Source organism: Leopardus geoffroyi, chromosome X, assembly GCF_018350155.1.
Source record: "Leopardus geoffroyi isolate Oge1 chromosome X, O.geoffroyi_Oge1_pat1.0, whole genome shotgun sequence".
NCBI lineage: Eukaryota > Metazoa > Chordata > Mammalia > Carnivora > Felidae > Leopardus > Leopardus geoffroyi.
This window is the reverse complement of record NC_059343.1, coordinates 69898282-69920682: the sequence shown is the minus strand read 5'-3', so window position 1 is coordinate 69920682 and position 22401 is coordinate 69898282. Positions and strand designations below refer to the sequence as shown.

Genomic DNA, 22401 nt, shown 5'->3' with positions numbered 1-22401 from the left:
TTGATTTCTTTTTCTGTTGCTTCATTATTGGTGTATAGAAATGCAACTGATTTCTGAACATTGATTTTATATGCTGTGAGTTTGATCAATTCATGTATCAGCTCTAGGAGGTTTTTGGTGGAGTCTTTCTGGTTTTCCATGTAGAGTATCATGTCATTTGTGAAGACTGAATATTTGACTTCTTCCTTGCTGATTTGGATGACTTGTAATTCTTTTTGTTGTATGATTGCTGAGGATAGGACTTCCAACATTATGTTGAACAACAGTGGTGAGAGTAGACATCCATGTCGTATTCCTGATCTTAGGGGAAAAGGTCTCAGTTTTTCCCCATTGAGTATATTAGCTGTGGGCCCTTCATGTATTGCTTTTATGATGTTAAGGTATGTTCCTTCTAACCCTACTTTCTTAAGGGGTTTTATCAATAAAGGATACTATATTTTGTCAAATGCTTTTTCTTCATCTATTGAAAAGATCATATGGTTCTTATCCTTTTTTTTTAATTAATGTAGTGTATCACATTGATTGATTTGCAAATATAAAAACAGCCTGCACCCAGGAATAAGTCCCACTTGATCATGGTGAATAATTCTTTTAATGTACTGTTGAATTGGATTTGTTAGTATTTGTTGAGAAATTTTGCATACAGTTTCATCATGGATATTGGACTGTAATTCTCCCACTTAGTGGGGTTTTTGTCTGGTTTTAGAATCAAGGTAATCCTGGCTTCATAGAATGACATTGGAAGCTTTCCTTCTTTTTCTATTTTTTGAGGGGGGAACATTTTGAGGAGTATAGGTATTAACCCTTTTTTAAATGTCTGATAGAATTCCCCTGGGAAGCCATCCGGCCCAAGACTCTTATTCGTTGTGAGGTTTTTGATAACTGATTCAATTTATTTGTTGGTTATGAGCCTGTTCAAATTTTCTGTTTTTTCCTCTTTGAGTTTTGGAGGTATGTGAGTGTCTAGGAATTTGTACATTTCTTCCAGATTGTCCACTTTGTTGACATATAAGTTTTCCTAGTATTCTCTTATAATTGTTTTATTTTTGTGGTAGGTTGTGATCTCTCCTCTTTCATTTGTAATTTTATCTATTTGGGTCCTTTCTCTTTTCTTTTTGAGAAGTCTGGCTAGGGGCTTATCAATTTTGTTTATTCTTTCAAAAAACCAGCCCCTAGTTTCATTGATCTGTTCTATTGTTTTTTTGGATTCTATATCTTTTATTTCTGCTCTAATCTTTATTATTTATTTCCCTTCTTCTGCTGACTTTGGGCTTTATTCACTGCTCTCTTTCTAGGTCCTTTAGGTGTAAGGTTAGTTTGTGTGTTTGGGACCTTTCTTGCTCCTTGAGATAGGGCTAAATTGCAATGTATTTTACTCTTAGGACTGCACCCCAAAGGGTTTTAACTGTTGTGTTTTCATTTTCATTTGCTTCCATGTATTTTTTAAGTTCTTCTTTAATTTCCTAATTAACCCATTCATTCTTTAGTAGGATATTCTTTAACCTCCATGTGTTTGAGGGCTTTCCAATTTTTTTCTTGTGGTTGACTTCAAGTTTCATAGCGTTGTGATCTGACAGTATGCCTGGTATGACCTCAATCTTTTTGTACCTGTTGAGGGGTGATTTGTGACCCATTGTGGGATCTATTCTGGTGAATGTTTCATGTGCACTGAGAATAAGGTGTACTCTGCTGATTTAGGATGAAATGTTTTCAATATACCTGTTAAGTCCATCTAGCCCAGTGTGTCATTCAGAGTTGTTGTTTCTGTGTTAATATTCTGCTTAGATGATCTATACATTGTTGTAAGAGTATTAAAATCTCTCACAATTATGATATTATTATAAATAACTTTGCTTTTGTTTATGATTACTTGATTTATATATTTTGGTGCTCTCTTTTTGTGGGCATAAATATTTATAATTATTAGCTCTTTTTGATGGAAAAAACCCTTAATTATGATATAATGCCCTTATCCATCTCTTGTTACAATCTTTGGTTTAAAACCTAGTTTATCTGATATAAGTATGGCTACTGTGGATTTCTTTTGATGTCCATTAGCATGACAAATTGTTCTCCATCCTCTCACTTTCACTATGCTGGTGTCCTCAGGTCTAAAATGAGTCTCTTGCAGGCAGCATATAGATGGATCTTGTTTTTTTTTAATCCATTCTGATACCCTATGTCTTTTGATTGTAACATTTACTCCATTTACATTCAGAGTGATTATTGAAATATATGATTTTAGTGCCATTGTGTTATCTGTAGATTTCATGTTTGTGGTGATGTTTTCCAGTTGTTTGTAGTCTTTGCTGCTTTCCACTCAGAAAGAATCCCCCTTAGAATCTCTTACAGGGCTGATTTAGTGTTCAGAAACTCCTTTAGTTTTTGTTCGTCTGGGAAAGCCTTTATCTCTCCTTTCTGAATGACAGCCCTGCTGGATAAAGGATTCTTGGCTGCATTTTTTTCCTATTCAGCATATTGAACATTTCCTAGCACTTCCTTCTGGCCTGTCAAGTTTCAGTGGACAGGTCTGCTAATAATCTTGTGTGTCTACCCTTGTAGGTTAATGACCTTTTGTCCCTAGCTGCTTCCAGAATTCTCTTAATCTTTGTATTTTGCAAGTTTTGCTCTGACATGTTGTGATGTTGACCTCTTTTTGTTGATTTTGAGGGGTGTTCTCTGTGCTTCTTGGACTTTGATGCCTATTCCTTCCCGATATTGGGAAAGTTCTCAGCTATAATTTGTTCAAATAAACGTTCCACCCCTTTTTCTAGCTCTCTTCTTCTGTGACTCGTATCATATGGATATTGTTTCGTTTCATGGAATCACTTAGTTCTCTAATTCTTCCCTCCTGTTCTCACAATTTCCTTTCCTTCTTTTTTTAAGCTTTGTTATTTTCCATAATGGTTTCTTCTATGTCTCATATTCCCTCCTCTGCTTCTTCAATCCTTGGTGTCACTGTATCTAGTTTATTTTGTATCTTAGCTATAGCATTTTTTAATTCATCCTGACTAGTTCTTAGGTCTTTGATCTTTGTAGGAAGGGTTTCTCTGATGTGTTCTGTGCTTTTGTTCAAGCCTAGCTATATTAGTCTTATCACTGTTATTCTAAATTTTTTCAGATATATTATTTATATTTCTTTTGAGCAATTCTTTGGCTGTGATTTCTTCTTGACTTTTCTTTGGGAGAATTCCTCTGTCTTGTCATTTTGGCTGAACTTCTGTTTTAAAAGTTTGTTATGTTTCCTTCGCCTCAGAGTGCTACTATATTCCAAAAGGGTCATACACTCTCCAGGGCCTCACACTCCAGGAAGTGTTTCTGGTATATGTTTTATGTATTCTGCTCTGATGTTTTGGCTGCTCTGTCCCACTGGTTAGTTCTGTGCAGAGCTTTTCTTCTCTTGCTGTGGTGGAGTGTTTGGACCTTTCACTAGGTATGCTTTGATTGGTTTGTTGTAGTAACTCTGGAAAAAAAAATGAGGGGAAGCCTGATCCCATAAAAGGAGAAAAAGGAAAGGGGAGACAAGAAAACCAAACAGAGAATCAATAAACTATAAGCTAATTCCAGAGAAAGAGAAAGGAAAATAAAGAAGAATAAAGAGAAAAGATGGAAAAAAGATAGAATAAAAATGCCTGATTAAAAAATATACATATATAAAATAATAATTGACAAAAAACAAATCAGAAACTATTAGCCTGATTCCATTAGAAAAAAAAGAAGGAGGAAAGAAAAAGAAAAAGAGTTGTCCTTTGTTGCCTGGGGTTGGTGGCTGTGCTGGTCTGGAGGAGAGTCTTACTGCATCGTGTTAGTCTGCCTTGCTCCAATAAATAAGCAGTTGCCAGGCACAGAGGAGCAGGGTTTAGTGTAAGCTTGTCCCTCCTCCACTGGGGGTCTCTGTGCCATTCTCTGACGTACCACCATGTTGTTGTTGGAGCAAAAAATGGCATCACCCCAATCTCTTCTCCCCAGACTTGGATGAGTCTGGTCTTCAGGCAGTCTTCACAGAATAGCAATGGTGGTTACCTTGTCCTGCTCCACATTTGTCCCACACCTTCTTCTTGGCCCCCTGACTGGGATTCAAAACCCCATGTCTTAAAGAACCTGGCACCGCTTCAATCTGCTTCTCTGCTCTGAAGTGGAGCCTCTCTACCCTGCTGATGAAAGGCCTGTGGCTGGTACCTGTAGGTTCTTTTGTCTTGGGGGCAATAAGCCCTCTTCCCAAAGTACTCCAGGAAGGGAACTGTTCTCTTCCAGTGTCCCTGGAGTTCGCTACACCACTCTATGCACTCCTGGACCAGCTCCCTCCTCCCCAGGAAGTGCTCCATAGCTCTGATCCAGAGAAAGATCCAGAGAAAATCATGCATGTCAAAAGCCTCAGAGTTTCAGCTCCCAAGGCTGTTTGCAAAAGTCTGTGGTCCAGAGAGGTTTTGCTATTGTGCTAACTCAATGCCGCACTTTCACAACCCCACTCTCTCTCCCTTTTGTCCCTCCACAGAAAGGGTTCCCTCTCCTCTGTAGCTCCATCATTTTGTCTCCCTCAACAAATATACATGTACCTCAATCCTGTCAAGTTGTCTCCCTCCAGCTGTGGAGATCCTTCCACTGCTCTGTGCATCTATTTCCTGGTGATCTGACCTCAATACAACCCTGTTTGAAGAATGAGGAAAATCCAGATCCCCCTACTTCTCTAACATCTTAACTCCCTTCTTCAAAAGAAAAATATTTTTGAATACCCAGTGTGTGCGCTGAACATTTGTAAAAGCTGTATTAGTGAATATAAACTTGACATTAATTTTCTTAAAGTAACCTGTTATTTATGTGGTATAGAATGTAACATATAAAATACAGAAAAGCATTTTCAGGACACACACACACACACACACAAAAAAAAAAAAACTAAGGCAGGTTATGGTTTGGCAGTAAATTGGCAAGGGAGGTATATGAAGATAAGGAGATGTGACTTGAATAGTTGTGCTGAGAAGAGTAAAATTAGAAGGAGCTTTTAATATATATTGTATGTGGGGTGTGCTTATAGAACTGACCTGTGGAGTAGGTATGTACATTCTGCACACTTTAAAAAAATTTTTTTAATGTTTATTTGTTTTTGAGAGAGATAGAGATAGAGAGACAGAGAGTGAGTGGGGGAGGGTCAAAGAGCAGGGGAGACACAGAATATGAAACAGGCTCCAGGCTCTGAGCTTTCAGCACAGAGCCTAACGTGGGGCTCAAACTCACGAACTATGAGATCATGAACTGAGGTGATGTCAAATTCTCAACTGACTGAACCGCCCAGGCACCCTTGCAGACCTTTAGCTTTTAAACTTTCTAAAAGTATAATATTCTCTTAAATATTTTGCATTTTATGATGTTAATTTTAGAAGAACAGAGATGAAGTTCTTTTATATCCCAAATGTATAAATGCTTAAATATTGACTTGAATAAAATCTCAATAGGCAAACCTTTCAAGCCATTAAAAGTCATTTGTTTTTTCAGTTATATATTAATTCATATGTATATATATTTATATCCAGCTTTGCTCCAGAAAGAATTTAAGGTTTTCGTAGATGAATACCAAGTAAAAAAAAAATTAAAAAATAAGTGGAGAGGAAAATGGAAGCAGAAAAATTAGAGCAGGAAAGAATAGATGAAGCCAGAGATACATTCTTGTTGTTTCCAAATGCATGGCATAATGGCCTATATCTTCCAGAACTGGGACAAAATGAAGACTTAAAATTTTTGGTAGCCATTATAAAGAAGTTGATACCTTTTATTGCATGATTATTGACAGTATCTTTAAGGTTGTAAAAAGATCTAACAGACCAAAAAAATTTTTTCCCCATGGGGCTCCATAGAAGAATACAGTTTAACATAATGAAATGTCTTCAGTCATATCTCCACATTATATATAGCAACATGTAGACAAGTTTTTAATGCAGTCCTTAAATTCAGGGAATACTCAGTTTTGTGTAGGAACTTTAGTTTAACAAGCATATCATAGAAACCTTTTTAAAATTTGTAATACTGAATTACAGAATAGTGAACTTCATGCAGTTCATCAACCAAATATTAAGGAGGTAGCTTAATATTTTTTTCTTCCTAGTATGTGAACCTACTTGCTTGTCAGGAATACATCATTTGCATGGGCATTGTTTGGGTGTGACTTGTTATAGGCTGAACTTATGCAGGAATTTGACCAAGGCTGTGAATCAGAGAAGTGTAGGAGCAATTCTAAGAAACTTTGGGCTGCAGTCTTATATAGTTGCCTGCAAAAGTTCCATTGTTAAAATGCAATAAATGGACTTTTAGCCTATACAAAGTCTTGCAAGATTAGATATCTTTATAGTATATTTAATGGGGAAAATCACTACTAAAGACATTTGTAAAATTGTATTTTAAAGAAGCTTGCATTATCATCATGAAATATGTATATAAAGATTCTGTACTAAACACACCAAGTATAATGCTATTAATGATTACTAATGAAAGATTGAAATGTAGTATACCAAACAAGTTACATGGATTATTTTAAAACACAATCAAATACAACACATGAAAACATGATCACAATTGTCAGACTGGCCTTCCTTGTATTTCACATGCCAAGTAATATTTATACAAAGCATGCATTTTAACATTCATGGATTATATAGGATTTTAAAATGAATTTTTGAAAATATTAAACCCTTGCCCTCTTGAGTAATTATCAAGAGATAGTTTTAAAAATATATCTTTGTATCTTAAAATCCCTTGCAGTTTGTTCTTGTCTTCAGTCAGTGTCACTGTTAAAATTCACTTCAACAAATATTTACTGAGTACTTTTTAAAATATTTATTTATTTATTTATTTATTTATTTATTTATTTTGAAAGAGAGAAACAGCATGAACAGGGGAGGGGCAGAGAGAGAGGGAGAGTGATTCCCAAGCAGGGTCCACACTGTCAGTGCAGATGCTGATGTGGGACTTGATCCCACAAATTGTGAGATCATGACCGGAGCTGAAATCAATAGTTGGACACTCAACTGAATGAGCCACCCAGGTTCCCCCTTACTGAGTACTTCTTCATGTAAAATATAAAAGTCCACGTGACCTAAAGAGATATATTGGAGTAGCTCACTCACTCATTTCTTTAACAAACTGTTTCCAAGAATTGTATCAGTGTGGCTGAAAAGAAACCTCTTTGATGAGGATAGATATGTTTTTAGATACAGTAGTTTGAAGATATGCGACTTCTTTTGTAGTTGATCATGGGAAGAGAACAGAGTGAGATGATATTTTCTTATGCTAGTTAAGTCCACCCATAAGATCAGAAAAGAACAAATCAGGTGATGAACAAATAAACAGTTATTTCTGTAGACTATAAATACTGGCTTCTATTAGATGACATAGTAGGATGTTAGTGAGCTTTAGAAGAGCTAGAGAAAAAGTGGCTGCTTTGTGCAGATGTCTTCCAGAAAGTCTGGACCATTTTTTTTTCTTGCTTGCTTGCTTCTTTTTGCCCTCTACATTCCATTTTTTCAACTCTACTAAGTGTTGTGTTTTGGAACAGTGGCCCTCAATGTATGGTCTGTCTAATAAGATGCTTTCAGGGAATCCTCAAGGTCGAAACTATTTTATAATAATACTAAGATACTATTTATAAAACTTCTGGCATCTTGGCACAATCAAGGCAGTGATTACAAATTATGTCAGTAGTCATTGTATTCTTCACTGCTACACACTTTGCAGTTTAAAAAATGCAAATGTTACCTCAGAATGTCCTTGATGAAGTGTTAACAGTGATTAAATTTATTTAATCCCAACCCTTGAGTATAGTTCTTTTTAATATTGTGTGATGAAATGAGAAGTACACATAAAGCACTTTAGGTGTATACCAGAAGTTTCATACCATCAAGACAAAGCACTTGTGTGATTTTTTGAGTTGTAAGCTGAACTATCCACTTTTTCCATAGAACATCATTTTTATTTGAAAGAATGATTGACAAACTATGGTTACTAAACTTGTGTATTTGGTAGATGTTTCCTCAAAAATGAATGGGAGTGATCCTGTTATTTCATGTAAAACAGCTGACAATATTTTTGTCAATGATAAAATTTCAGCTTTGAAGCAAAAATTTAGTTTTGGAAAATTTTTATTTGCCACTGTGAACTTGACACCTTAATACTAAACTTTTCTGATGAGATCACTGCTGTTCATATGTAGATCTGCATAATTCAGTGAAGCAGTACTTTTGAGATGACCAATATGTTATGTTATCAAATCAGACATGAGTACAAACACTTTCAAAATGTAAGGTAGACAAATGGATTATTACATAACAGAATTCGGACAATTAATGGATATGGTTTCAGATTCTTCATTATAACTAACCTTTAAGAAACTGCCACTTTTTAAGTTCTTGTGTCATATCAAAGAAGAATCAGCACAATTATGTAAAACAGCTATTAAAATACTCCTCTTCTTTTCTGTATACATATATGTGTGAGACCTGATTTTCTTTCTGTGCCTCAAGCAAAGCAACTTAATTGCAACAGACTGAATGCAGAGCATACATAAGTATCCAACTCTCTTTTTGTTAGGTCAGATATTAGAGATTCACAAAAAAAAATGATCAATGTCACTCTTCACATTTTTTTTGCTTTGGAAAACATAGTTATTTTTATAAAAAATATGCTCACATGTGGCAGGTTTATTATTTTTTAAAGAATCAATACCTAGTTGCTTTTTCTCTTTTAATTTCTAATATGGTACATATCTATAGATATCCACAAAAATACCAAAAACACGTTGGAGTCCTCAATAATTTTTAAGATTGTAAAGGATTTCTGAGACCAAAAAAAATGAGAACTGCTTTACTTTAAGAAACCGATAAAAATAGTTTTCCTACTTGTGGTAGAGTCATTATTCATGAAATTACTTGACTTCTTTGTTGACATCCTCTTGGCCACATGATATTGATTAGGAAAAGGGAAATTGGGTATCTGAAAACTTTGAGTCTGATGCTTAGGGTTAATGCCACATATTTAGCTGAAGTGTGTGTGTGTGTGTGTGTGTGTGTGTGTGTGTGTGTGTTATGGCAATTCATTTACTCTATTTTTTGTTGGTTTGTTTTTTAAGTTTCTATTTTAATTCCAGTTTGTTAAAATATAGTGTAATATTAGATACTGGTGTACAGCGTAGTGATTAAAGACTTCCATACAATACCTGGTGCTCATCACAAGTGCTCTCCTTAATCTCTATCACCTATTTCACCCATACATCCCACCCACCTTCCCTCTAGCAACCATCATTTGCTGTCTATAGTCTGTTTCTTGGTTTGCCTCTATGTTTCTTTTTTTCTCATACATACATATGATATATATAGCAAATTTTTTTCCTCAGATCTTGGATTAGGGTTTGGTTTAGAGCTAAGGTATGGGTTAGGGTTAGAGTTACAGCCAGGGTGAGGGTATATGCCTATTATCTTGCAATTCAGAGACCTCTACAGAGGGATCAGTTTAGGGTTAGAGTTAGGGTTGGGATTAATGGTTAGCAGTTAGGGGTTAGGGTTAAGATTTGGAGCTAGGTTTAAGATTAGGGTGAGTCTATGTGCCTCCATTCCAGCAGTTGGAGACCTCTCCAGAGGCTAAGTTTAGGGTTAGAGTTAGGGCTAGATGTAGAGCTTAGGGCTTATTGGTAAGGGGTAGGGTTAGGCATAGAGTCAGGGTTAAAGTGTGTTAGGCTTAGGGTTTGTGCTTAGCGTCATACAGTTGAGAGATTTCTCCAGAGAATAAGAAAGACATCAGAATTTTATTGGAGTGAGAACAAAGAAGGCAACCATCCACCGAGCTGAGGTAAAGAGGGGACTTGGTGGTCTAAATACTCTCTAAGTGGACATTCAGTTGGTCCTTCTGTTTTTCTTTCTTTTGTTTTGTTTTTCCCTCAAGATTTATTTAAATTGCTTTTAGTTAACATACAGTGTAATGCAGGTTCGGTTGTAGACTTTCCTGATTCAACACTTAAATAAATCACCTGGTGCTCATCACAAGTCCCCTCCTTAGTCCCCATCACATATTTAACCCTATCTTCTGCCCACCTTCCCTCTGGCAACCATCAGTTTGATCTTTATAGTTAAGAATCTGTATCTTTATTTTTCTCTCTTCCCCTCACCCCCATGTTCGTTTGTTATGTTTCTTAAATTACACATATGAGTGAAATTGTATGGTATCTGTCCTTCTCTGACATTTCAGTTAGCATAATATTCTCTAGCTCCATCCATGTCCTTTCAAATTGCAATATTTCATTATTTTTTCATCACTGAGTAATATTACACTCTGTGTGTGTGTGTGTGTGTATGCCACATCTTTATATATTCTTCAGTAGATGGACATTTGGGGTCTTCCCCTAAGTTGGCTATTGTTGGTAATGCTGCTGTATTTATTGGGGTGCATGTATCACTTCAAATCAGTATTTTTGTATCCTTTGGGTAAATACCTAGTAATGCAATTGGTAGATCATATTGTAGTTCTATTTTCAATTTTTTGAAGAACATCCATTCTGTTTTCCAGAGTGGCTATACCAGTTTGCATTCCCACCAACGGTGTAAGAGGGTTCCCCTTTCTCCACATCCTCAACAACACCTGTTGTTTCCTGTGTTGTTAATTTTAGTCATTCTGACTGGTGTGAGGTGATATCTCATTGTGGTTTTGATATGTATTTCCCTTTTGATGAGTGGTGTTGAACATCTTTTCATTTGTCTGTTGTCCATCTGTATGTCTTCTTTGGAAAAATATTGATTCGTGTCTTTTGCCCATTTTTTAATTGGATTATTTATTTTTTGGGTGTTGAGTTTGATAAGTTATTTTCATATTTTGGATTCGAACCCTTTATCAGATATGTCTTTTGCAAATATCTTCTCCCATTGTGTAAGTTGCCTTTTAGTTTTGTTGTTTGTCTCCTTCACTGTACAGAAAACTTTTATTTTGATGAAGTCCCAGTAGTTTATTTTTGCCTTTGGTTCTCTTGGCTCAGGAGATATACCTAGTCATACCTGATGTCAAAGAGGTTGCTGCCTATGTCCCCTTTAGGTTTTTGATGGTTTACTGTCTCACATACATCTGTCATTCAGTTTGAATTTGTTTTTGTGTATAGTGTAAAAAAGTGTGGTCCAGTTTTATTTTTTTATTTTTTAGAGAGAAACAGAGCACAAGCAGGGGAGGGGCAGAAAGAGAGAGACAGAGACAGAATCTGGAGCAGGCTTCAGGCTCTGAGCTGTCAGCACAGAGCCTGATGTGGGGCTTGAACTCACAAACCATGAGATCATGACCTGAGCCAAAGTCGGATACCCAACTGACTGAGCTACCCAGGTGCCCCTGGTCTAGTTTCATTCTTTTGCAAATTACTGTCTAGTTTTCCCAGCATCATTTGTTGAAGAGACTGTTTTTTATCCATTGGTTATTCTTCCCAACTTTGTCAAAGATTATTTGATCATATAGTTCTGGGTTCATTTCTGGGTTTTCTATTCTGTTCCATTGATCTGTGTGTCTCTTTTTTGCCAGTAATGTAGTTTCTTGATCACTACAGCTTTGTAATATAACTTGAAGTCTGGAATTGTCACGTCTCCAGGTTTGCTTTTCTTTTCAAGATTGCTTTGGCTATGCGGGGTCTTTTGTGATTCCATTCAAATTTTAGGACTGTTCTAGCTCTGTGAAAAATACTGTAGTATTTTTTTAGAGATTACATTAAATGTGTAGATTGCTTTGAGTAATGTAGACATTTTAACAATATTTGTCCTTCCAATTCATGAGCATGGAATGCTTTTCCATTTCTTTGTGTCCTCTTTAATTTCTTTCATCAATATTCTATAGTTTTTTAGAGTGCAGATCTTTTACCTCTTTCATTAGGTTCATTCCTAGGTATCTTATAGTTTTGGTGCAATTGGAAATGGGATCAATTTATTGATTTCTCTTTTCACTTCTTTATTATTGGTGTATAGAAATGTAACAGATTGCTGTACACTCATTTTGATCTTGTGACTCTACTGAACTTGTTTATGAGTTTTAGCAAGTTTTTTTGTGGAGTTTTTTGGGTTTTCTATATATGGTATCATGCCATCTACAAATAGTGAAAGTTTTATTCCTTCTGGCAAGGAAGAATTTGGATGCTTTGTGTTTCTTCTTTTTTTTTTTTCTCTGATTGCTGTGGATCAGACTTCCAGTACTCTGTTAAATCAAAGTGGTGGAAGTGGATTTTCCTGTCTTGTTAGGAAGCTCTCAGTTTTTCCCCATTGAAGATGATATTAGCTGTGTATTTGTCATATATGACCTTAATTATATTGTGGTTTGCTCCCTCTAATCTTACTTTCTGGAGGGTTTTTATTATGAATGGATATTGTACTTTGTCAAATGCTTTTTCTGCGTCTTTTGAAATGATTGTAATGTTTTTGTCCTTTCTTTTAATAATGTTATGTATCATGTTGATTGATTTATGAATATTGAACCACTGTTTTAACCCAAGAATAAATCCCAATTGGTCATGGTGAATGATAGTTTTTTTTAAGATTTTATTTTTAAGTAATTTCTACACCCACTGTGGGGCTTGAACTTACAACCCCAAGATTAGATGCATGCTCTACTGATTGAGCCATCCAGACAACCTTGATTTTTTTTTAAATCTATTGTGGATTAATTTTGCTAATATTCTGTTAAGAATTTTTGCACCTGTATTCATCAGGGATATTGGCCTGTAGTTCTCTTTTTGTGGTGTCTGTCTGGTGTTGGTATCAGAGATATTGGCCTGTAGTTCTCTTTTTGTGGTGTCTGTCTGGTGTTGGTATCAGGGTAATGCTCACTAATAGAATGAATTTGGAAGTTTTCCTTCTTTTTTCTAATTCTTAGAATAATTTGAGAAGAATATATATTAACTCTTTTTTTTTAATATATGAAATTTATCGTCAAATTGGTTTCCGTACAACACCCAGTGCTCATCCCAAAAGGTGCCCTCCTCAATACCCATCACCCACCCTCCCCTCCCCCCCACCCCCCATCAACCCTCAGTTTGTTCTCAGTTTTAACAGTCTCTTATGCTTTGGCTCTCTCCCACTCTAACCTCTTTTTTTTTTTTTCCTTCCCCTCCCGCATGGGTTTCTGTTAAGTTTCTCAGGATCCACATAAGAGTGAAACCATATGGTATCTGTCTTTCTCTGTATGGCTTATTTAACTTAGCATCACACTCTCCAGTTCCATCCACGTTGCTACAAAAGGCAATATTTCATTCTTTCTCATTGCCATGTAGTACTCCATTGTGTATATAAACCACAATTTCTTTATCCATTCATCAGTTAATGGACATTTAGGCTCTTTCCATAATTTGACTATTGTTGAGAGTGCTGCTATAAACATTGGGGTCCAAGTGCCCCTATGCATCAGTACTCCTGTATCCCTTGGATAAATTCCTAGCAGTGCTATTGCTGGGTCATAGGGTAGGTCTATTTTTAATTTTCTGAGGAACCTCCACACTGCTTTCCAGAGTGGCTGCACCAATTTGCATTCCCACCAACAGTGCAAGAGGGTTCCTGTTTCTCCGCATCCTCGCCAGCATCTATAGTCTCCTGATTTGTTCATTTTGGCCACTCTGACTGGCCTGAGGTGATATCTGAGTGTGGTTTTGATTTGCATTTCCCTGATAAGGAGCGACGTTGAGCACCTTTTCATGTGCCTGTTGGCCATCCGGATGTCTTCTTTAGAGAAGTGTCTATTCATGTTTTCTGCCCATTTCTTCACTGGGTTATTTGTTTTTCGGGTGTGGAGTTTGGTGAGCTCTTTATAGATTCTGGATACTAGCCCTTTGTCCGATATGTCATTGGCAAATATCTTTTCCCATTTCGTGGGTTGTCTTTTAGTTTTGTTGGTTGTTTCCTTTGCTGTGCAGAAGCTTTTTATCTTCATAAGGTCCCAGTAATTCACTTTTGCTTTTAATTCCCTTGCCTTTGGGGATGTGTCGAGTAAGAGATTGCTACGGCTGAGGTCAGAGAGGTCTTTTCCTGCTTTCTCCTCTAAGGTTTTGATGGTTTCCTGTCTCACATTCAGGGCCTTTATCCATTTTTAGTTTATTTTTGTGAATGGTGTGAGAAAGTGGTCTAGTTTTAACCTTCTGCATGTTGCTGTCCAGTTCTCCCAGCACCATTTGTTAAAGAGACTGTCTTTTTTCCATTGGATGTTCTTTCCTGCTTTGTCAAAGATGAGTTGGCCATACGTTTGTGGGTCTAGTTCTGGGGTTTCTATTCTATTCCATTGGTCTATGTGTCTGTTTTTGTGCCAATACCATACTGTCTTGATGATGACAGCTTTGTAGTAGAGGCTAAAGTCTGGGATTGTGATGCCTCCTGCTTTGGTCTTCTTCCTCAAAATTACTTTGGCTATTTGGGGCCTTTTGTGGTTCCATATGAATTTTAGGATTGCTCGTGCTAGTTTCGAGAAGAATGCTGGTGGAATTTTGATTGGGATTGCATTGAATGTGTAGATAGCTTTGGGTAGTATTGACATTTTGACAATATTTATTCTTCCAATCCATGAGCAGGGAATGTCTTTCCATTTCTTTAAATCGTCTTCAATTACCTTCATAAAGTTTCTGTAGTTTTCAGCATACAGGTCTTTTACATCTTTGGTTAGATTTATTCCTAGGTATTTTATGCTTCTTGGTGCAATTGTGAATGGGATCAGTTTCTTTATTTGTCTTTCTGTTGCTTCATTGTTAGTGTATAAGAATGCAACTGATTTCTGTACATTGATTTTGTATCCTGCAATGTTGCTGAATTCATGTATCAGTTCTAGCAGACTTTTGGTGGAGTCTATCGGATTTTCCATGTATAGTATCATGTCATCTGCAAAAAGCGAAAGCTTGACTTCATCTTTCCCAATTTTGATGCCTTTGATTTCCTTTTGTTGTCTGATTGCTGATGCTAGAACTTCCAGCACTGTGTGAAACAACAGTGGTGAGAGTGGGCATCCCTGTCGTGTTCCTGATCTCAGGGAAAAAGCTCTCAGTTTTTCCCCATTGAGGATGATGTTAGCTGTGGGCTTTTCATAAATGGCTTTTATGATCTTTAATTATGTTCCTTCTATCCCGACTCTCTCAAGGGTTTTTATTAAGAAAGGGTGCTGAATTTTGTCAAAGGCCTTTTCTGCATTGGTTAACAGGATCATATGGTTCTTCTCTTTTTTTTTGTTAATGTGATGTATCACGTTGATTGATTTGCAGATGTTGAACCAGCCCTGCATCCCAGGAATGAATCCCACTTGATCATGGTGAATAGTTCTTTTTATATGCCGTTGAATGCGATTTGCTAGTATCTTATTGAGAATTTTTGCATCCATATTCATCAGAGATATTGGCCTGTAGTTCTCTTTGTTTACTGGGTCTCTGTCTGGTTTAGGAATCAAAGTAATTCTGGCTTCATAGAATGAGTCTGGAAGTTTTCCTTCCCTTTCTATTTCTTGGAATAGCTTGAGAAGGATAGGTATTATCTCTGCTTTAAACGTCTGGTAGAACTCCCCTGGGAAGCCATCTGGTCCTGGACTCTTATTTGTTGGGAGATTTTTGGTAACCGATTCAATTTCTTCGCTGGTTATGGGTCTGTTCAAGCTTTCTATTTCCTCCTGATTGAGTTTTGGAAGAGTGTGGGTGTTCAGGAATTTGTCCATTTCTTCCAGGTTGTCCAATTTGTTGGCATATAATTTTTCATAGTATTCCCTGATAATTGTTTGTATCTCTGAGGGATTGGTTGTAATAATTCCATTTTCATTCATGATTTTATCTATTTGGGTCATCTCCCTTTTCTTTTTGAGAATCCTGGCTAGAGGTTTGTCAATTTTGTTTATTTTTTCAAAAAACCAATTCTTGGTTTCGTTGATCTGCTCTACAGTTTTTTTAGATTCTATATTGTTAATTTCTGCTCTGATCTTTGTTATTTCTCTTCTTCTGCTGGGTTTAGGCTGCCTTTGCTGTTCTGCTTCTAGTTCCTTTAGGTGTGCTGTTAGATTTTGTATGTGGGATTTTTCTTGTTTCTTGAGATAGGCCTGGATTGCAATGTATTTTCCTCTCAGGACTGCCTTTGCTGCATCCCAAAGCGTTTGGATTGTTGTATTTTCATTTTTGTTTGTTTCCATATATTTTTTAATTTCTTCTCTAATTTCCTGGTTGACCCACTCATTCGTTAGTAGGGTGTTCTTTAACCTCCATGCTTTTGGAGGTTTTCCAGACTTTTTCCTGTGGTTGATTTCAAGCTTCATAGCATTGTGGTCTGAAAGTATGCATGGTATAATTTCAATTCTGGTATACTTTTGAAGGGCTGTTTTGTGACCCAGTATATGATCTATCTTGGAGAATGTTCCATGTGCACTCGAGAAGAAAGTATATTCTGTTGCTTTGGGATGCAGCATTCTAAATATATCTGTCAAGTCCATCTGATCCAATGTCTCATTCAGGGCCCTTGTTTCTTTATTGACCGTGTGTCTAGATGATCTATCCATTTCTGTAAGAGGAGTGTTAAAGTCCCCTGCAATTACCACATTCTTATCAATAAGATTGCTTATGTTTATGAGTAGTTGTTTTATATATTTGGGGGCTCCGGTATTCGGCGCATAGACATTTATAATTGTTAGCTCTTCCTGATGAATAGACCCTGTAACTATTATATAATGTCCTTCTTCATCTCTTGTTACAGCCTTTAATTTAAAGTCTAGTTTGTCTGATAGAAGTATGGCTACTCCAGCTTTCTTTTGGCTTCCAGTAGCATGATAAATAGTTCTCCATCCCCTCACTCTCAATCTAAAGGTGTCCTCAGATCTAAAATGAGTCTCTTTTAGACAGCAAATAGATGGGTCTTGTTTTTTTATCCATTCTGATACCCTATGTCTTTTGGTTGGCGCATTTAATCCATTTACATTCAGTGTTATTATAGAAAGATACGGGTTTAGAGTCATTGTGATGTCTGTATGTTTTATGCTTGTAGTGATGTCTCTGGTACCTTGTCTCACAGGATCCCCCTTAGGATCTCTTGTAGGGCTGGTTTAGTGGTGACAAATTCCTTCAGTTTTTGTTTGTTTGGGAAGACCTTTATCTCTCCTTCTATTCTAAATGACAGACTTGCTGGATAAAGGATTCTCGGCTGCATATTTTTTCTGTCTAGCACACTAAAAATCTCGTGCCAATTCTTTCTGGCCTGCCAAGTTTCAAAAGAGAGATCAGTCATGAGTCTTATAGGTCTCCCTTTATATGTGAGGGCATGTTTATCCCTTGCTGCTTTCAGAATTTTCTGTTTATCCTTATATTTTGCCAGTTTCACTATGATATGTCGTGCAGAAGATCGATTCAAGTTACGTCTGAAGGGAGTTCTCTGTGCCTCTTGGATTTCAATGCCTTTTTCCTTCCCCAGTTCAGGGAAGTTCTCAGCTATTATTTCTTCAAGTACCCCTTCAGCACCTTTCCCTCTCTCTTCCTCCTCTGGGATACCAATTATGCGTATATTATTTCTTTTTAGAGTATCACTTAGTTCTCTAATTTCCCCCTCATACTCCTGGATTTTTTTATCTCTCTTTCTCTCAGGTTCCTCTTTTTCCATAACTTTATCTTCTAGTTCACCTATTCTCTCCTCTGCCTCTTCAATCCGAGCCGTCGTCGTTTCCATTTTGTTTTGCATTTCGTTTAAAGCGCTTTTCAGCTCCTCGTGACTGTTCCTTAGTCCCTTGATCTCTGTAGCAAGAGATTCTCTGCTGTCCTCTATACTGTTTTCAAGCCCAGCGATTAATTTTATGACTATTGTTCTAAATTCACTTTCTGTTATATTATTTAAATCCTTTTTGATCAGTTCATTAGCTGTTGTTTTTTCCTGGAGATTCTTCTGAGGGGAATTCTTCCATTTGGTCATTTTGGATAGTCCCTGGAGTGGTGAGGACCTGCAGGGCACTTCCCCTGTGCTGTGGTGTATAACTGGAGTTGGTGGGCGGGGCCGCAGTCCGACCTGATGTCTGCCCCCAGCCCACCGCTGGGGCCACAGTCAGACTGGTGTGTGCCTTCTCTTCCCCTCTCCTAGGGGCGGGATTCACTGTGGGGTGGCGTGGCCCGTCTGGGCTACTTGCACACTGCCAGGCTTGTGATGCTGGGGATCTGGCGTATTAGCTGGGGTGGGTAGGCAAGGTGCACGGGGGCTGGAGGGACAGGCTTAGCTTGCTTCTCCTTAGGTGATCCACTTCAGGAGGGGCCCTGTGGCAGCGGGAGGGTGTCAGATCCGCTGCCGGAGGTTTGGCTCTGCAGAAGCACAGAGTGGGTGTTTGTGCGGAGGGAGCAAGTTCCCAGGCAGGAACTGGATCCCTTTGGGATTTTGGCTGGGGGATGGGCGGGGGAGATGGCGCTGGCGAGCGCCTTTGTTCCCACCAAACTGAGCTCTGTCGTCCGGGGGCTCAGCAGCTCTCCCTCCCTTTGTCCTCCAGCCTTCCAGCTTTCCGAACAGAGCTGTTAACTTATGACCTCCCAGAGGCTAAGTTGAGCTTGCTGTGGGATCACAGTCCATCAGGCCCCTCTGCTTTTGCCAGCCAGACTCGGGGGCTCTGCTTGGCCGGGGAGCAGCCCCTCCGCCCCAGCTCCCTCCCGCCAGTCCGTGGAGCTGGCACAGCCTCGCCGCCCTTCCTTCCCTCTTCCATGGGCCTCTGGTCTGCGCTTGGCTCCGGAAACTCCGTTCTGCTAGTCTTCTGGCGGTTTTCTGGGTTATTTAGGCAGGTGTAGGTGGAATCTAAGTGATCAGCAGGACACGCGGTGAGCCCAGCGTCCTCCTACGCCGCCATCTCAGTTTTATTCATCTATATTAACTCTTATTTAAAGGTTTGGTAGAACTCTGCGAAGCCATCTGGTCCTGAACTTTTGTTTGTTTGGATTTTTTTGATTACTGATTCATTTCATTGCTAGCAATTGGTCTGTTCAAGTTTTCTATTACTTCTTGTTTCAGTTTTTGTAATTTATATTGTTTCTAGGAATTTATCCATTTCTTACAGGTGTCCCAAATTGTTGGCATATAGTTTTTCATATTTGTATTTCATGTTCTTCTACAACTGTTTGTATTTCTGTGGTGTTCGTTATTATTTCTTTTCTGTCATTTGTGATTTTATTCATTTGAGTCCTTTCTCTTTTCTTTTTGATAATCTGGCTAGAGGTTTATCAGTTTTATTAGTTGTTTCAAGGAACCAACTCCTGCTTTCATTTATCTGTTCTATTGTTGTTTTTTTTTGTTTCTATATAGTTTATTTCAAAGCAGTGAACAACTTTCACTATTTTTAAAAAATGAAACCACCCTCTACTAGTAAATAACTCCTGTAAAATTTCCATCTATTAATATTTATCTTTATAACTGAGGCTTTTTAAAAACAGCTTTTTTAATGTTTATTTATTTTTGAGAGAGAGACAGAGACAGAGAGAGACAGAGAGAGACAGAGAACAAGCCGAGGAGGAGCAGAGAGAGAGGGAGACACAGAATCCGAAACAGGCTCCAGGTTCTGAGCTGTCAGCACAGTTCCTGACGTGGGGCTCAAACTCATGAACCACGAGACTATAACCTGAGCTGAGGTTGGATGCTTAACCAACTGAGCCACCCAGGCACCCCTAGAAACTTAGCTTTAATGAGTCATAATTTTAATTTGAAAATATGAGATATTATTACTTAAGCTTGCTCAGTAACAGTAAAGAGTTTAACTTTAATGTATTGGAATAATTAGCCATCTTGATTCTTCAACCTGGCAGACAGATATAATTGCCTCTGATTTCTTACAGAAAATAAAATGTATGCTAACTTCTAAAATGGTCCAATAAGGAAGTAGTAATGAAGATATCAAACTAAGAGTTATATCATTTTTTGGTTTTTATTAAGGTAACATAAAGGAGCTTGGGTCTTAAAAGGAGTTCCTTTAGATGAAATTGCCCTTCATTATGTTGCTTATCTTTTATGTCACAAACTTCTTAAAGTCCTTGACCATGTCATCTATTTTAATAATTTTCTTTCCTATGGTAATATGTATGAGAGTGTGATTTAGTAAATGAACGAAAATGAGAAAAAAATCAAGTAGGAGTATAATTTATAGAGAAAGTTCTATCTTTATAAAATTAGAGAAAATGTAGGGCCTGAAACATGCACTAGTCTATGTGTATAGCAAGAATGTCTTGAAATGTGAATTTTACTTTTTTCATAAAATTCCTCTGTTAGGTTTTTCTTGTTCGAAAGAAGACTGGTCCTGATGCTGGGCAGCTGTATGCAATGAAGGTGTTAAAAAAAGCTTCTTTAAAAGGTAGAAGATGAGAAAGTTTAATAAAATAGAATTTGATAAATCTTGTTTTAACAAATATGCTGTACATTGCTTGTAAAAATTGAGTAGATTCAGTTTTCTTTAAACATTAGTAATTGTTACAGTTTTCTAGCCTGTAAGTGATATTTCTAGGTTTGATATTGGCATATACTATAATTTAGTGAGACTATACCCTGGTAAAAATTTAATGGTATAAAAGTGACACGTTTTATTTTACTTAAAATGTACTTGTTTTATTAAGCTATATTATTTTATTTCAAGTTTCTTAATTTTTTTTCTGTTCTATTTGTGTTGGTTTTGCATACTGAAAAAGCACAACCACTTGGATACACATATATACACCATCTTCTAGGCTGTGATAACAATAACATTGCCCAGTTTTTTTTTTTAATTTTTTTAATGTTTATTTCTGAGAGAGAGAGAGACAGAGCATGAGTGGGGGAGGGGCAGAGAGAGAGGGGGAGACACAGAATCCGAAGCAGGCTCCATGCTCAGAGCTGTCAGCATAGAGCCCGACGCGGGGCTCAAACTCACAAACCGTGAGATCATGACCTGAGCCGAAGCCAATTGCTCAACCAACTGAGCCACCCAGGTGCCCCAACATTGCTCAGTTTTAATCAGTAAACACATTTGAACAATTGGAGACCAACACATAATAAATGCATATTAACCAAATACCTATTTATGTCACTTTAACCCATCTCTAGATCAAAACTAACTTTGTTGGCTTTCTGATAGTATGGTAATTACTGTCTAGGAATATATAGACTGCAAATTTAGGCAAATTTAGGCACTTATAAAGTTGCATTTTATATTTTCATATTTTTGTTTGGTGAATTATTTATGAGATCTCTACTTAAATTTTATATAGAAGAGTAATATATTCTACTCTACTATAATTTTTAGTTCGAGACAGAGTTCGGACAAAGATGGAGAGGGATATACTGGTGGAAGTAAATCATCCATTTATTGTCAAATTACACTATGGTATGTAATTTTTTTTAATTTATGGAATTAGAGAGTTAAGCTTTCCTTTCAAGTAATAATATAATAGGAAATAAATACTTCAAACTGATTTAATAATTCAACTATGTAAAACATATTCATCTGAAATAAGAATAAGAATTAATAACCAGCTTTGAATTGTATTTTCTGTATCTGTTGGTTAACTTGTCTAAGGTAATAAGATAGTATCTTCTGATTACCTGTCTGGTAGTATTTCTTTACTCTGCTATGCTGTACCTTTAATGATCTTAGGCTATAAAGTGTGATGATTTATTCAAAGCATTTGGTGTTTGGATGTGTTCCTCTTACATGTTGTTCATAATGAGTATATTCATTTATTTCCTACTTCTATTGGAGAGGACAATGTAGGTATATTAGTCCATTTAAGTTATTCTCTCTTATATTTGGGGGGAGAAGAATACCAGTAAGAAGCAAGTAGGTATAATGGAAAGAACATGAATTTGGAGTCCGACTGTTCTGAGTTTGAATCATGGCTCCATTGATAATTTAATGCATGCATGAGATTGTGAAGTTTGGTTTTCCTGGAGAATTCAAAGGTATATACATCATTAAATTACTGATACATTCTACAATGTCACTTTAAATTTTCAAGAGATAAATTAGCAGTAGATTTAAAAAATTCTTAGGTAATTTTGAAAAATAATGCAGTAAAGTAGGTATTAAATTATTTTTATAAAGAACACTCAAGAAATGTCCACCCATTTTTCTTTTACTCCCTGTTATCCTAAATCTCTTCCTTAAATCTCTAGGGTGACATGACATTAATCAGTATATACCAATTGTGTGCAAAACACTGTATTGAATGCAGTAAGCTCTAGAGGTAAAACAATCTCTGATCTCAAAAAAAAATTATATCTATAGGAACACAGACATGTAAACGAATTAACTGTACATTCCAAAGTGGACTTAAGAGAGACATAAATAAAGAACAATGATATCTCAAAAGCAGTACCAAATAATTCTTGTGCAGAAGAGGGTAAAGATGCTAAAGGAAATGTGAAAAGAGAGAAATCCTTAATAGAGGAAAGCTTAATAGAGGAGTTGGCATTT

The 22401-nt window shown here is 36.9% G+C and overlaps 1 protein-coding gene across 2 annotated transcripts in view; it reads left to right on the top strand.

Annotated features, from left to right (window-relative positions):
* Nucleotides 1–22401, top strand: part of RPS6KA6 (ribosomal protein S6 kinase A6) — a 202588-nt gene that overhangs the window by 53290 nt on the left and 126897 nt on the right. For both annotated transcript variants that reach the window (XM_045471066.1, XM_045471065.1), the window contains exons 4-5: nucleotides 20226–20307; nucleotides 21232–21312. In XM_045471066.1, coding sequence (XP_045327022.1) covers nucleotides 20226–20307; nucleotides 21232–21312 — 163 coding nt within the window. The remainder of the gene's footprint in view (nucleotides 1–20225; nucleotides 20308–21231; nucleotides 21313–22401) is intronic.